The sequence below is a fragment of the Sparus aurata genome, chromosome 4, assembly GCF_900880675.1.
Source record: "Sparus aurata chromosome 4, fSpaAur1.1, whole genome shotgun sequence".
NCBI classification, from domain to species: domain Eukaryota; kingdom Metazoa; phylum Chordata; class Actinopteri; order Spariformes; family Sparidae; genus Sparus; species Sparus aurata.
This window is the reverse complement of record NC_044190.1, coordinates 17,559,860-17,576,679: the sequence shown is the minus strand read 5'-3', so window position 1 is coordinate 17,576,679 and position 16,820 is coordinate 17,559,860. Positions and strand designations below refer to the sequence as shown.

Here is a 16,820-nt window from a genome sequence, read left to right as displayed (position 1 = left end):
TATCCATTTATTGCATGGTAATGCATTGCATCTCTTACACAATGTGATTATTCTTTGATCCTACATTATAATAGTCTAATTTAGATAGATAAAAGTAAAGTCTTTAAATGTAAATGGGACAAACTGTCACCGCTTTTACAAATGCTGATTTTGTTGATCCAGTTACATTGCTCTGGGGTAGGGATGTAACGGTATGAAAATCTCACACCGCGGTAATAGATACCAAAATTATCACAGTTATCGGTATACCGTGGTATTTTTTAAAATGTCTTCAAAATGTTGAAAAAACACTGATCAATAGAAATAATTTCATCAAGATTTATATTTAGATATATTTATTATATATTAAAATAGTCCAAATCCAAAACCTTAACAAAACACTGCAAAGTCAACATTAAATAATTATAAAAGAATGTATCAAAACTGTGCAAAATAGGTCATTGGCTTTTTGTGATGAGGGCACATAAGCAGCCTGTTTTTGAAACGTGTCCTTTAATGTCTGCGTTACAGTGGTAGAATGAGATGTAGTGGCAGCAGCACTCAATTGGCCAGCAGACCCTCTCTGTGAAAAAAATGTATAGAAAATGTCATTATTAATTATTACTGTCATTGTTACTTGATACTAAAAGCCGTTTCACACCAGGTGCGAATTTCCGTGCGGATTATTCGCAAACCAGTATTTACCAATATTTCCAAACCAGTAATCAGATTAAAGACCCGAGCCTGTGCACGTTGTGTCCGAGCCCGGCCCGGCTCATTAACTGTAATTATGAGCCCGAGCCCGATTTATTTTTTAATACGTGGGCTGTTATAGATGACGTTCTCAACTACAATTCCATGTTGTTTGAACCACAGAAATATGTTTAGAATTATCTTGATAAATAATGCAACAAGTGCCGCACTTAATGCACTCGACAAAGCCGATACGTTATTATCACTGCCCATGATTTGTTTAAAATGGTTCCACACCTCCGACTTACCTCCAAACTTGCTCAAAGTTAATTCTCCTGTTTTTATTTTTTTCTTTACATCTTCAAGCTCCATGTTGCACTTAAGTTACACAATCAGTGATGCCGGTAACATGTTACTGTAATCTTACCACTTTTTGCAGAAACGAATAATGTAACGCGTTAATATTTCCAAACCAGTAATCAGATTAAAGTTACTAATTCAAGTCCCTGTGCGTTACTATCATTTTTGTCAGTTTCCTTAGTAAAAGAGAGTGCGCGAACGCTCGTCAACGTCAGTCAGGGGGGGGAGACAGGGACGGACGGACAGACGGTCATCAGCTCCATCAGCCGGGGGACGGACGGACGCTCATCTCTGTCTGCCGGGAGCTCCTAGCCGTCAACCGGGGGACGGACGCTCGTCACCGTCACGTGCGGAGTATAGCGGCGCTGACCTGCTTAGGCGGGAGGCAAAAATGCTTGGGCGCCGCGCCTAAACCGTATAATGGCAGGGAAAACCCTGACAACACACAAATGCTTGATCAAGGACCCAGCCAATTACTATTGTTATTAGCCGGCTCTGTAGGTGCTGAAGAGCTTGAGCACAACTGTCAGATAATGAACCGCAACTTTTTTTCGTTTGGTGCGAAATTAGAGCACAAGAGCGCGTACATTTCGCACCGGACTCAATGTGCATGCTTTACATGTGGAACATTGCTGCACGGATATTCCGCAAATCCGTGCCGCATTTTCGTATCGCACCGGTGTGAAACGGCTTTAAGGGTGCAACCAACAGATCACAAAACTCACAGTTTAGATCACATCACTTTTGTGAGGAACAGGTTGGATAATTTTTTAGATCAAAACAAAAAGGATTATTGTTGTTAAATGAATTATGAATACTCTATTTTGGCTCTTATTTCTATCTAGACACATGTTATATTCACCATTTTATATTATTCTTTATATATAGTCTATTCTACAAATTACCGACCGCGGCGGTTACCATGGTAATTAAAACTTAAACGGTGACCTTCACCGTCGGGAATTTTACCGTGACACCGGTAACCGTTATATCCCTACTCCGGGTGTTTCCAGGGATGTGGTCTTGTTCAGTAACATGTTCATGTTACAGTGTAAAATCTTATTTTGTGAAGAAGGGCTTTAATTTTCTTCTCTTTAGTACCCAATTTCCCTTGAACTGACTGGCAACTTCTTCGGTTTCACATCAGTGTTTCCCAGAATGGGGTTGAACAACCCTTGGAGAATGAGAGCAAACTTGTAGAATTCAGCTGTGCGTTGTAGATCTTTTAGCCTACATTTTAGGAAAGAATTAGCCACACCCCTTTCCTACAGTTCTAATGTAGCCTTGTCTTGTATTCTTGCTCCAGACCTCTAAATTGCTGTTTCTTGAGTTTGAATAGGGCTGGTGTTTTGTGTATTGGCACTATTTTGCAAGCTGGAGCAACACCCAAGCCAATCATAGCCCTGTAGGCGGAATAAAGAATAGGTGCATCATCTTTTGTACCAAAACCAGGAAAATGGTGATCGAACAATTTCTACAATTGTGGATCGGATCAATGCCACTGTACAGGCTATTGAAGGCAAACTTAAAGAAATTATAAATCTGAAATAATGAATTCTGAATATTTCCTCCCTAATATCGCCATCTGCATCAGCCGCAAAAATCAAGTATCTGCTCTATTTGGCTCTAATGATATTTAAGCCCCTTCCCTGTCCTCTGTCCGTTACAGTGTCAGTTTCTCTTGTAGTCTGTTCTAGTGTAAATGTGCAGTGACCAGCTGAATTCACGATCTGCCTACTTTCCGTTTTCATTTGAACTGTCTTCAACGCCAACAAATTTGCTTGGTTGTGGAGAAATGGCGGGTAGAGTCATGCGAGATTAACCGAGGGAGGATTGTACAGAGGGAAAAGAAGGGGCTGTGTTGAAAGCAGCACCCTTGTCTTGGTGCCAGAGAGGGTGTCAGAGGGCAGTGAGAGTGCAGGATGGCACAGAGTTCACCAGCAGACACCATCCGTAGTGGCAAAATGCTGCGTCAGACCCCAAACAAATGACTCTCAGTCTGAGGTTTCAGTGTTTGCGTATGTCTGACTTTCTTTTTCAGTATTTCTTCTGAATGCGGCTGATGTGATTCATCAGTTCCCAACATGCCCCTGTCTCTCTGTCTGGCATGAAAGAACAAGCTAAACATCTTTTGTCTCGTTGAATACCTCACATTGGCTTTCAGTTACGTTGGTTTTCATCATTTTTGTTTAGTCTATTTTTATTGATTGCATTGTATGAGACACTGGCATGCTTGATATTCATGCAGCTGACTATAGTATCAGGCCTTTCTCTGTGGTGGGATGCAGAGTTGAACAAGTTACACATAGCAAGTCCTACTTACAGTGAAGTTTCCAGTGTCACTCTGTGTCAGAATCTACAAAGAAATAAGGTGGAAAAGGAGAAATTGCAACATAGTGTTTCCTGGTTGGCTCTCCTTTGTTAATATAGTAATGTCAGTTTAACTACCCCTCTCCTTGTTACTCCTTTGCTCTTTTTTACTCCAGCTGGATCAGGGATAGTAGCTAGTAGATAGTTCTGTAGCTTCCCATTAATGTTAAGGGTAGGAGCGCAGAGTCTAACAAACATGTCAAATTTCTTAACATTGATTTACCAAGACTGGGTTAATTTAGTTATAGCTACTCACTCTCTCTCTTTTGTTGATTAGAATCTGGTCCATTTGTGTATTTGGGAACCCTGTGGTTACCTTAGCAGTTGACTTTTGACCCATGCTAGGTACAACCACTGTGACCCCTCTTGAAGTGTTGAGAGGTGCTGCATGTTCGGTCACTGTTAGGGGAAGACGCGCTCAAAGGCTGACTCCTTGACATTTTAACCTTGGTCAGTGAAGCCTGAAGGAGCTTCCTGTCATGGATGCTTTTATACATTTTCTAGCCATTTCCCTCTGGTTTTAGTAAGTATTAGTTCAGAAAAGACAGAATTACCCTCTTGTTACCACAAAATACTATCGATCAAAATTACTTTTTTCTAACTTGGTAATCTTTAGCTCAGTTATAGTTCAAAGGGGAACTGTAACACCATTCCCTCATGCTGAATTCATACATCAGAGGGAGGAGTGCCACTTTTTCTTAAGTGTTGGGTTCACAGGGCCACAATCTGGGTATTTTTGGCCTCTCAACAGTGTACTGCCACAAACTGTGAGTGTAATTTAGAACTGTAAAGGCAACTGTTTTTGTCCCATCAATTTTTGCCATTATTTGGAAGTTATTCCAAAGTCGTTTCTCTGCGGATGCACATGAAGGATTGCTGAGCTGCTGATTAGTTGAGGCATTATTAGTTTTGATGGCCATATACTGTACACACGTAAGCTCTGAATCAGTTGGTGTAGAATATTGTAATCGTTAAAGAAACAGATGACATTGTAACAGATGACGTTATTTTTTGCATTGATCTGCTGTTCTTTGGAGAGTGCTAGGCCTTTGACATTTTCTTTTTTTTTACTTTAAATTTGTGCTATGAAATGAAGGGAGTAATTAACATGATGTGATAGTCCTGAACAATCTCAGCTGCAAAGACTGCTTTATGTGCTAAATTAGAGCTGACATTGCTAGCTGATATTTTAGGAAATGAGCTCCAGACGACAGTCTGTCCTATTTCAGTCATTTCTTTAAAAATATTTGTTTATAACACTGGTTTTGTGTAGCTGTGAGGAAAATGCTAATTAAATATGGCCAACCACAATCACCAAATGTCTTGTGGTTGATAAACACTTGCCTTTCAAAGAAAGTTTTGAGGGAAGTGTAGTCCTTTATTTTATATTTTTTTCAAAATTGAACACACAATGTCTTCACATCAATCATGACAGTTGATTTTGAATACTGATTCAAATTAAGAACAATGGTTCTTCTCGGGTACTAAGGAGTTGTCAAAGGTAAATACTATATGCTATGCTTCGTTTTATATGCTATTTTTTAAGCTCTAATGAAAAAAAAGTGTACAATAGACAGTAATGTGCTGCAATATTTTGCTCAATACATTTCTCATATTTTCCATGCAACAAGTCAACCTTTTTGTTAGACTGCTGATTAATGTCAAAAAGTTTAAAACAACACTGTTTCTACTTTTGACTGTAAAAGTTTTACAGTAGGCAGTGCAACACCGGTTCTGTAAACTTTCATAAAGTATTAACCAGTGTTTTTGTGGTACATCTCAATGTTTTCCAGTCTTTTTAAAATAAATGACTTTTAATCATAGAACAATTCCTGTTTTCTGATGGAACAAGGCTTGCCTCATTCAGAGGAATGAAGGATTACATCATCCCTGGAGCAGAGTTGAGTGACTCCCTGGCTCACCTCATACACCTCGGTCCTTTACTCCCTCCTTCCTTTATTTTCTCCTCCTCCCTCTCAAACTTGTCTCTACTTCACTCTCCCCCCACCTCCTCTCCTTGTATTCTGTGTCACTCTTAGTATAGTGCTTTCTGCTGAGTTTTAGGACAGCCTGGCCTCGTTCAGTGTCTTCATGTCAGCCATTCAAATTAGCTGACACGGATCGGAAGGTCTTTTCATCAAAAAAACAGTGCCTGTTTTGTTTAAAGGCAGTCTTTGTGAAATGGGGCACTGGCTCATTCTGCCCTATCATGGTAGATGTGACACACACATGCTCTCAGTGGCTGAAGCAAAAATCCCCTTGCATTTTCATAAAATGAGTTGGCAAAATTTGCTTTTCATTGTTTAAAGATTTTTGACATTCACTTTATCAGATTTGTGGGATCCATTGATGAGGGTAATTCTTTCCATTGTGTTCTGAGAGAGAAATTGATTTTGAGCACATGCTGCTGATTTCCCTTTGGTTAGAAAAGCATAGGATTGTATGCCAACGTGTGTGTGTGTAAAATGTTCAGTTCCATGCTGTGAGTTGGCTAAAGTCAGAATTATTCTGTCCCTCAGTCCTGGTCATCTTTCATGCAGTGAATGAATGTGAACCTTGTTTGGAAGGCGTCAGGGTCTGTGGTCTTCCATCTGCCCGGTCAGAGCTGCAGCTGTCCACTCAACAGGGTGGAGAGAGCTGTACATCACCACAAAGTAGACTGTGACATTGGGATATCTTTGGACAGAAGGGCTAGCAGATGTATTTTCTAGTTTCACCTCATATGTCAGATTTAGAGACGAGATTCTCAGGGTTAAGAATGACTGTGGTCAGATTCACACAGACACATCTCCCGAGCAGGAAGTGAAACCGGACTGCGTCCTGTCTCTATTTGTGTGTCTGTCCAAAACCGTTACCCTGACCAGTTAGTAAAATGGACTTGCATTTGCATTTTGTTTTTTGTGTCAGACTACTCAAAGTGCTTAAGAGCAACATTTATCAAAGTCACCCATTCATACACTGATGGCAGAGGCTGCTCTGCAAGGTGCTGCTCATCAGGAGCGATGTAGCCATACATATCCAAAGCGTCTCACAATATTTCTATGCCCAGAAGATACTTTAAGGTGCAACCTGATGATCAAAACCACCTTTCTACTAACACCTCCAGAGTCTCATCTGCCCAATAGTTTGTATCTATAGCCCTGGTCCAAGATGGTAGGAATGGGCTCCTAACGGCCCACTGACTTGGACAACAATAGAGCTCCATGACCTCCAGGTTATGTATAGAGCTGTAGAGCAACCATCAGCAGCCTCACAGAAGGAGCAAAATAGAAGGATGACAGTGCAGTGGCTCTAACATCATCTTGCTTTCCTCTATTTTTAACCGTACATGTGTTCACTAATCCATCTGTCCATCTATCAATTACATTCTCCTTTGCTGCCACCTTGGGTATTGTGTAGCAACACTCTCTGATTTGCTAAAATCAGATTGTTTATCCAGTGATGTCCTGTTCATCACAGTGGTTCATCAGGTCAGTTGGCCATGATTGGCTGGCAACTTAATGAGATGCTAACATTTGAACTCGGTCCCGCATTGCGAAAGTTTAACAAAAACTTTCTTTCGAGCATTTAATGTTGGGATATTGGATTGTAATGCTATTTGTGTTTTGTCTCCTCTCACAGGGGTGATCAGCCAGTGGCAAGGTGAGTCTAAGGAGCGTGTCATCTCGCTTGTCCTCACCCACCTCCCGCTGCTCAAACCTGGCAACGTTGAAGCCAAGGGTGAGTACATGCGCCTTCTGCCACGCATCCTAGCCCACACCATCGAACATGGCCACCACCTGGAGGAGTCTCGCCAGCTCCTGTCCTACGCCCTTATCCACCCAGCCACCTCTCTGGAAGACCGTGCTGCTCTGGCACTCTGGCTCAACCACCTGGAAGAGAGAGCCGCTGCCCGTGGAGACTCACTGGAAAGGCCTCCTCCTTCTGGGCCACACCACCACCATCACCAGTCTACGCCTCCATCCACCCTCTCCTCATCAGGATCATCCTCCTCCACTAACACTTCTTCATCAGGCAATCTTTACTCATTGCATCACCACCAGCGCTACGGCTCTGACGACCGCCTCAATGGGTGGCAGAGCTCCAGGGATTCAGGACTGGGTGGAGGCTGGCATCAGCAGCAGCAGGGCTGTGAAAATGGGCACCTCCTTCTCTACCCATCATCTTCTGTGCCAGCGACCATCAACACGGTTGGAACTGGTGGAGGTGGTAACACTAGTAAGTCTCATGTGTCCTGTGTGCCTTGCACTGTGTTCAACCATATTCTGATCATGAGGTGACTAAACAGCAGTTCACACATAGATAGAAAATTAAAAGAGCACCACATCTCTAACATTGATCCATCATGGCATTTTTATTGCCTCTTCCCAACTGGTACATCTGGTGTGATGAGGGTCGAGCCAGACCTACAGACATTAGAGAAGACAATAGACTGGAGACAGCGAATGTCATTGTAAACAGATAGATGGTTGATAGACTTCATAGGATCATTAAAGTTGTCCTTAAAGGGCTTTCACCAGTTTGGTAAAGGAAAAAAAAAAAACAGAAAAGAGCTAGTTCTTTAATGTTTTACCCAATTTGTACTCTTCTGTCCAGGTGTCCGCTGGTATGCTCTGTCTTCCTGCTGCCGAAATATTTTCTTATTCTATTGGCTTTGATTATTTAGTTTAATGGAAAACTAGAGGAGTGTAGAACTGTATGTTTTTATTGGAGAAACGTCTATATTAGTAGATCAAAGGAGACAATTGTGACCAATTTTAGGCGCAATTTTTGTTGAAGGTTTGACAAAGAAGATGGAGAGATATAAACACAGAATGCCTCAAACTAGTGAAGATTGGTGGCAGTGCCCTTTTGCTCAGGTATAAGCTTATCCATCAATATTTATCCTCCTTTCACTGAACATGACGGGGCAGGTTTATTTTTTTAGCTATACACCCACCTGACACTTTTGAAAAAACCTGGATTTAAGAGCACAAACCCTGGCTTGCTTCGAAAGTCAAGGTGGTCCGAACCGCTACAACACAGTTATCACAGCCACCTACTCGGACTTGTCTGATGATAACCTCTCTGTCTGATTGCCCTCACCCAGGCACAATTTCATACGAGGGTCACTTAACCTGTAACTCATGTGGAAAACATCTCTAAGAAGGCAGCTTTACTCTCCAGAGAAGAGATTAGTTAAAAAATATAGTAGGACGCTGTATGGCAAGGACATTTCACTGTGGTAGTTTTGTAAGGATGTGTTTTGTTCAATTAGCTGACAAAAAATGTTAATGTTAGTTGACACTAGGCACTGAAACAGCTCTCCAGCAATTGGTAGCACAACAAATTCATTTAAAATGCTGGTACAATTTATAATTCTATCAAAGACTCAAAGGACACTCAAAACTAGCCAAATACACTAAACACACCCTGAACATACTAAGTTGACTCAACATAGTAAATACAGTCTGGTCAGTCTGACTGAACAACCCACACTGCAACTACAGAGGCTGTATGAGGTGGAAGACAACACACAGAGAGGGGAGGGCTGTTGAAATTGAACATAACTATGGTCAGAGCAGGATATTTCCAGACAAGAATGCAAGGGCTCTGTGTTGTTTGTTTTTTTTTTCCTCGGAGATGAAAGAAACAGCTGAGGGTTTATAAATAAAGACACATTTAAAGCCCTGCTCACTGCTCCAAGAAAGATCCTCTCATATTTTTGACTGCAAGCAGCTTCAGTAAAAGACCGCAGGATTTCACATCTGATAAACTACAGTTACCCCAGCAATAAGCTAAGGATTGGTGTACTTGTGGCAGATGCTTTTATTAACTTATGAAAATGCGTCTAAGTGTAGGGTGATGTACAAAGTGAGTGTAAGTGTAATGTGGTGTAAAGAGTCAGAAGATTATAAAATATGTTTTATCAGTGCTTTCGGCATCAAATCCTGTTGGGCAGTTCAGAATGTGTATCACAAAACGCTGAATCTACTTATCATCTTTAATTTGAAATATCTAGCATTAATTCAGTTCCTATCACTCAGAGTCGCCAAGTCTTCAGCCTCCTCCCGGTGTTCCTCTGGTCATCATGATGATCATAGGAGTATAATTGTCCAACCACATCAACCTGCGTGCTACTGACACCACATCCTGTTGACCCCCTAGCCATACTCTCTGCCTCAGTCCAAGCCACAGCAGCACATACCACCCATCCTTTCCCTTGTAAGGCAGCCTTTGTGGGAGACTGTATTTAGGGAAAATGGCTAATATTTAGGGACTGGAACTTGTAATGTTAGCTGGGCACCTATTTTAAACAGGGCCCATGAAGTCCTATACATAGCGGCAACAGTAAGAGGACCGCATATAGGAAGAGGAGAGAGCCTAGGGTGTTGGTGGCAGCTTTACCCGTCAGAGCGACGACACAAAAAGCATTTTGGCTGTCCACCTTTTCATTCATTTTACCCCCTTAAACAGGAAAATGTGCCAATTGGAGCTGCTTTTATTGGGTTTAATAGCGAGATTTCAGTTCTTGCAGTTAAAGGTCTCCACCCTGAATTCATCCTGAGGAGCACAGATTTCAATTATTAATAGAGAAAAGGAGTGCGAGAGGAAGACTAAGAGAGAAGTAATGTACTAAGTTAGCAATGGATTGATTTCATTGCTAGTACAGGAAAGTCGTCTGCAAACATCCATGATATGTCTGCCTCATGCAGGATGTGTGGATTGGAACGTAGCTTCAAGGTCTCCAAATAAAAAAGCGAGATCTATACCAAGTGAATATAAAACAGGAGAGTATGTGTACTTAAAAGACCCCTTAAGTAAAACCTTTGAAAGATTTAACAGTTGACAGTAGCAAGTTTTGCTTGCTTTTTTGCTTAATTGCTTAACTCAATAAATGGACTTCCTTGTTCATCCAGCAGCTTCCTTCCTTCAGCTGCCTTTAGTCAACTCACAAGCAACTTATTGGAGGAAGAGCAAGTCTACATCATAATATACATATACAGGCCAACTTCATTATTTACAATAGTGTTACTGCAATCAGTTAAATGCTATATTGAGAAACTATATATAATAATAAGCTATATTGAAAAATGACTTCATGTGTTTATAAACACGGGAGTGAGTGAACAGTGGTTCTGCCAGTACGATTTCTCCAGTCTTAGCTTAGCCCACCTGACTAGTCTTGCTGTTGTCCTGCAGTCCTGACGAGTGGAGGTGGCAGCCAGCAGCACAGTCCCCTGAAGCGCTCTGTGTCCCTCACACCTCCCATGAGTGGCCCCAGCAACCAGCCTCTGGGCCACGTCTGGCTGTCCCAGGAGGACCTACGGAGTGCAAGGGGCCCAGCCCCAGACCATGCACCTCTCTCACCCCAGAGCAGCATTGCCTCCTCGGGCAGTGGGGGCAGTGAACATCTGGAGGAGGCTGGTTTAGGAGGAGGTTCAGGTCTGCATCGCAGTTCCTTCCATGAAGAGGGCAGTGGCATGAGGGGTGAGTACGAAAGACCGAGTGTGCAGTTAGTAACACCATTCAGCCGACTGCTTCGTCGTCTCAGGTCACCTGTGTCTTTGCCAAAAAGCTGCACACACCACGACTACAGCCAGTTGCCAACTAACTCATTCTGCGCCTGCTTGAGAGGAAATACCTTTTCATACCATCAGGTAGCAGTCGTCTGTATGTGTCATTCAGAAAGGGAAACCGGAAGACTCGGAACTGCAGTTATACAAACTTTTATTACGGTAAAGCGAATTTTTTTTGCCACCGCTTTGGCTATTATAGCCTCTTCTCATCAAGAATATGTTGGATAAAAATGTATCAATGGAACCGACGTAGAGGCCGAGGCGAAATACTATGAGAATTCGTGCTAAATGGGTGTAATCGTGGATACTACAGTGACAGGCTGTGTCTTTCTGTCTCTCATCTCGTGCATTGATTCGCTTAGCTGAACAGCCATTCAAGACTGATTTCCCGCACTGAAGGGCTTTGCTGCTGATGCAACACCCTCGATTGGCCAAAAAGCCACTGACAAAGGCCGCTTACTGCCAAAGGTGCAGGACACCAGCAACAACTATGGCCACAGATGCTCACCAATGCCCTGACATTGGCAGGCGGCTGACAGTCAGCTTGGTCTGCGGAGAAGGTTCAACCAAACTATCTACTTTGTGATGGTGTTGCTAGATTTGGTGACTTATGAAATATCTGTTTTTATTCAAACCTTTTTGGAAAAACAATACATTTCACTACAAAACTACTAAACATAGCACATAGTCGTATTTTACTGTAAACACACCAAGTTATTGCTGTTCATTTAAAAATAATATAATGTTTGTGCAATCATTTGTAATGCAGTGCCTGGAGTGTCCTATTTTCAAAAGTTTGATGTACTATTTGACTATTCAGCTTTCTAAAAACGCCAGATACCTGATGTGGCTCAAGATGCAGGTAGACAGTGCAGGTGCTAAGGGCAGCAGATCAGGTTACATGAGACAAATATTCACTTTAATTATGTGAATATTTACAATTTAGTATCAAACCCTTCTTCTTTCTACAGGGCTAAGGATATGGGCTTCCCTACTCGATCTAATTGCTGACATGGAGTGAGACATGACCAGTTCAGTGGAGAAATTATGACTGTCTGCTGTGTGTGACTTACAGGCATTCAGCTACAGGCTTTGGCAAGTTGTTGATCCAGTCAGAGCAGTTTGTCTGGGGAGGCAGAGGCCAGAACTGCTGACCCCTCGACCTTTCTCTGAGGTTACTACTGTCTGTACTGGAGTTAAAACTAACATGCAGTGTCTGCCTTTGCCTTTTACAAACATTTTTCATGTTGTCATCCAGCTAAACAGGAAAACAACATTCCTCATCGATATAACAAGCTCTGATTTGTCAGTCTTACAGCTTTTCAGTTATCTGTTACACCAAGACTCTGCATTGGATGTCAAGTATCAGGTTTTGGAATAAGGTGCTTGATTTCCTTCAGTTTATAAAGCATTGAGATCTCAAGATTTAATGGAGGTTTATGCTTGCTTCCATGGCCAAATATTTTGTGTCATTCATCACAGACTTGTTTTTAAACTCTGTAACAGAATCCATTGTTCAGCGAAATCAAACTACAGTCTAATTTTGTTTCAACACTCCGCTGAAGTCTGTATTTGACATCATGTGGGGTGGGGAGTCAAAGTAGATGTTCACCATCCTTGTCGTTCCTTGTTGTGCAGTCATACAAGTCTCTGTTTGCTCTCAGTGCTTTTGCAAGATTATCCTGGGGTGTCCTCAAAAGACATGATGAATATGAAGCAGCAGATTAGCAAAGGAAACATACTATACTGGAAAGTTTTCTGCTTTATTAACAGTTGTTTATTCATTCTCATGAGTTACAAAAAAGGGACTGTTTGTTTGTACTGCAGTTGCTGCAGCTTGTAAGCAAAGAAACAGCTAAACCAACACCAGGCCTCAGTCTACAACAACTACAAATTAGAACAAAGATGTCTCAGCAGCTAGCTAACACTCTAAGCAGTTAGAATGTGGAGCACAGACCAGCTGAGCAATACTAAGCATTTCCAGAAGCAATGTCTAACTAAAGATGTGATGGGTAAGAATGTGATTAGTTGACCCTTCTGCCAACGGCATGTCTTTCTTAATGCGCATTCTTTTAATCTGGGATGATGTTAAGGATGCAATCCAAAGCTGTCTTTGAACACTATTTTGTTTTACAGATGATTTAATTTGTTTGTTTAATTTTTTATGTCTGTCCCACAGATGTTCCTGCATGGCTGAAGAGTCTCCGTCTCCATAAGTACGCTGCTCTCTTCTCCACAATGACCTATGATGAGATGTTGTCACTGACTGAAGAGCAGCTAGAAGCACAGGTTTATGTTCTCACACACAAACACAAACACGCTCACATACACAGACACACACACACACACAAACACACTAACACACAGTGTCTGACTCAGTTAACATTATCAATCAGGTGTGAACTTTACACTAATGAGGCAGTTAAGGAATTGACATTGGTATGCATGAAGACACATGTCAGTACTCAGAAAGTACACGTCAGAAATATCTTAATATCCCTTAATGTCAGTTTTAAATTATTATATAAATTATTTGATTAACTAATGTACTTATTTAACTAGGTTCAATCAGACCGAGTGGAAAACTTGATATTGTTGGAATAAAGGTACAAGACAAATTTAGCAATTGTTGTGCTTGTGCTTAAGGATGTCGTGGAGGCTATTCTGAAACAGAGGATGCAGTTAAAATTAACACAGCTCACAAGGAAGCTGTACACTTCCTCCAGGTGCTGCTGACTATTTCTCTGTCTGACCCTAACATGATGCACAGCTACACTGAGACATGCTGAACGTGTTGTAGTTGTATTAACTAACATTAATTTGCTGGAATAATTTCTAAGCTTTTTCTGTCCTTTTGCTAAAAAATGAGCTTCACTTTTTATATCTTTTTAAAATACAACCACCTGCTCCATTTGAAAGGAACTTGTTTGTATTCCACACATCTCTTTATCTCAAAGAATAGGTATCCATATTTTAGACCAGTATGTTACCAATAAGAAAATGGATGTTTGACACAAAACTCTTTTCTCCAACAGAAGGTCACTAAAGGAGCAAGACACAAGATTGTTATCAGCATTTTGAAACTCAAAGAGAGGCAGAACCTACTGCGCAGCCTGGAAAAGGTCAGAGTGACATATACTCCTTCTCCTCCTTTTCTTCTTCATCATCTCACTAAAAACATTCTCATTCCTGAAATAAATTGAATTTGGGCATATTGTTCATTTATTTATTTTGTAATGCATTTACATTTGTTGTTATTGGTAACTGAGCTTGGAGCCATAGTGGATGTCACAGGACAGCACCTCTCGTTTTGTGTATGTTTGAGAGAGTCCGAGACTGGTGGCTCTCAGTTGGTGTTATGTATCTGAGATGGCAGCTAAGGGAACACCTAATCCAGGAAGGCGAGTTTTGGGTTCCGAATTTAAACCCATCCGCCTCTCCCACCCCTTACCCCTCCATTCAGCCCTCAGAGCAAGACAATGGCGCTCAAGGGCACACCACAGGAGGGACTTCTTGAGCCAGCTAAATTCAGACTTAACCTTTTCACCAGTGCTTCTTTTAAAAATGTGTTCCCGCTGCATTAGTAGGGCTGAGGAAACAAGACACCTGTTGCTTGGTATTTTGGGTTTACACACTCATGTACAGTACTGCTCTGTGAGGGGTGGGGAATGGAGGCTGATATGATGCACATGGACATGAGTAGTGAAAGAAAACTGCATGTATGTACTTTTGCTGTTGCTGTTGATTTTCTGCTCTATAACTTGGCGGTGTGGTAAGGGATCACTCCACCACTGTTTGTCTGTGAGCCTGTTTCTTCTTAATGTTCAGCATGTAGGTCAAAAATGACAGATTTTTTGTGTATGTTTATGTTACATTTTTGTGAATCAGGTGGTTCACACAAGTCTTAAAGGAGAATTTAAAAAAAAGATAAAGATGTTGCCATCTACTCACCCCAATACGGATGAAAGCCAGGTGAAGTTTCGTAATCTAGCTGCATTTTTAAATAGATGAAGACTTTAAAAAAAAACCCAAAGAACTAGTGCTGGGCGGTATGACCAAAAATGTATATCACAGTATTTTTCAAAATTCCTACGGTTTCACGGTATATGACGGTATTTTTTTTCATGCATAATCAGGTGTTCACAGCATTTTCTACTGGTTGAGAGAGCAATTACTAGCCCCTTTTAGATAGAAAAGGCGGCACATTTGCTGCAAGGTAAAGGCAGCACTCTATCTATCTATAAGGGAGGTATAATTTTCTTCTCTCAACCAGTTTCTCATTCCTTCTTCCCAAAAAGCGCCACTGAGGTAGGTGTAAACATGTGACATGGCGTGAAGCACGAAGTTGGGCGTAAACAGTGACATACAACATATGCATCGAAAGAAATGTGGCGACACATGATAGATTTACTTAATTATAGACCCGTGGCCCATATTCTCGCCTCCTCAGTCAAACACACTCCGATGTTAAATCCCCGCTATTAAAGGAAGCGTGCGGTGGAGCGCCTCGCCCCCTCCATTAGCTGCCTCAAGCAACAGATAGCTAACAGGAAGCAGGTCGAATTTGTCTTCAAAATAAGAGCTTTATATTGCTCCTCACTGAAGTTTAGAATGGGGTTCTTAGCGGGGGGCTTTTAATTTGAAAGTTGCGACCGTAAGTAGCTTGCCACTACAACAACAAGCTGACAGCTACAGAGACGCCAGCATCTCCCGGATCTCAGCGGCTTTCCAGTTGCTCATCTTGACGTCCGCGGATGAAGTGATGAACTGCAATGTCTATCCTATCCATCTTCACCGTAACATAACACCAGAGCACTACTGTTTACCCCCACTACGCCTGGCCGTCGCACCATGCCTGTTTAGAAGCGCAACATTGAAAAGGGTCCAGTTTGAAACAGTGTCCCGCGGCGCAGCATTCCGAACGTTGTGTAATCAAATACAGCGGTATGGCGGTATATTGAAAATTCATATCATAACGAAAATATACACCGGTATTCGGTCTAAACCGGTATACCGCCCGGCACTACAAAGAACACATACGAATTGCTCCATACAGCTCGTCCTGCATAATCCAAGATCACAAATTAATTTGAAAAGACATTAATCACACTCTGTTTAGTCAAAAACTTCACTGTATAGCTGCTAAGCTCAAAGCATCCCTTCTGAAGTGCACAAGGTCAAACATGCCAGCGTTTAAACCAATTTAAGATCTCGGTATTTCCAGACACTTGGATTACTCTATACAAGCTGTATGGAGCCATTTTATATTTTTTCTCTGCTGAAAAACAACTGTATTTTAAAATAAGTCCCTATCTACTTTTGTTGTTTAGGACAATGTTGCAACACTATTTGCTTTGAAGCTCTACTTAACCCAACTTTCCATCTGCATGAGGCTTACTGGTTGATATCTGAATTTTCCTTTTGGGATCGTCATTGTGAATCTCACACCAAATCCTTTACTTTAACACATCAAAATGTAATTATAGATTCTGTCAAGTAAAACCCCCACTCTAAAATCTTTCTCACCTGCTCCCCCCTTACCCTCCGTACCTTCCCTTTCTTCTCCTTCCTCTTATCATTTATCACCACTAGGATGTGTTGGAGGGCAGCAATCTGCGTGCTCCACTGCAGGAGCTCCACCAGATGATCATGACGCCTATCAAGGCTTTCAGTGGTGGGGAGGAGGCCTCCCTGCAGCGCCCCCTGCTGAGCCCTGAGGGCAAGAGCGCTGCGCCAGGCTCCCACCTGAGTGGGAGTGGGGGAGGAGAGGCTGAGTCAGGCATAAGCATTATCGCAGAGGGGGATCTGCCTGGCCAATTCACTCGAGTCATGGGCAAAGGTGAGCTGCCTTTCAGTGGA

At 41.9% G+C, this 16,820-nt stretch overlaps 1 protein-coding gene across 3 annotated transcripts in view; it reads left to right on the top strand.

Annotated features, from left to right (window-relative positions):
- The window catches only part of samd4a (sterile alpha motif domain containing 4A), a 66,641-nt gene that overhangs the window by 30,712 nt on the left and 19,109 nt on the right, over positions 1-16,820 (top strand). Inside the window, exons 3-7 of one of the 3 annotated variants that reach the window (XM_030414427.1) lie at positions 7,024-7,620; positions 10,585-10,872; positions 13,141-13,250; positions 14,000-14,083; positions 16,554-16,800. In XM_030414427.1, coding sequence (XP_030270287.1) covers positions 7,024-7,620; positions 10,585-10,872; positions 13,141-13,250; positions 14,000-14,083; positions 16,554-16,800 — 1,326 coding nt within the window. Of the gene's footprint in view, positions 1-7,023; positions 7,621-10,584; positions 10,873-13,140; positions 13,251-13,996; positions 14,084-16,553; positions 16,801-16,820 lie in introns of all 3 variants that reach the window. The other 2 variants (XM_030414426.1, XM_030414428.1) reach the window with 2 other exon arrangements.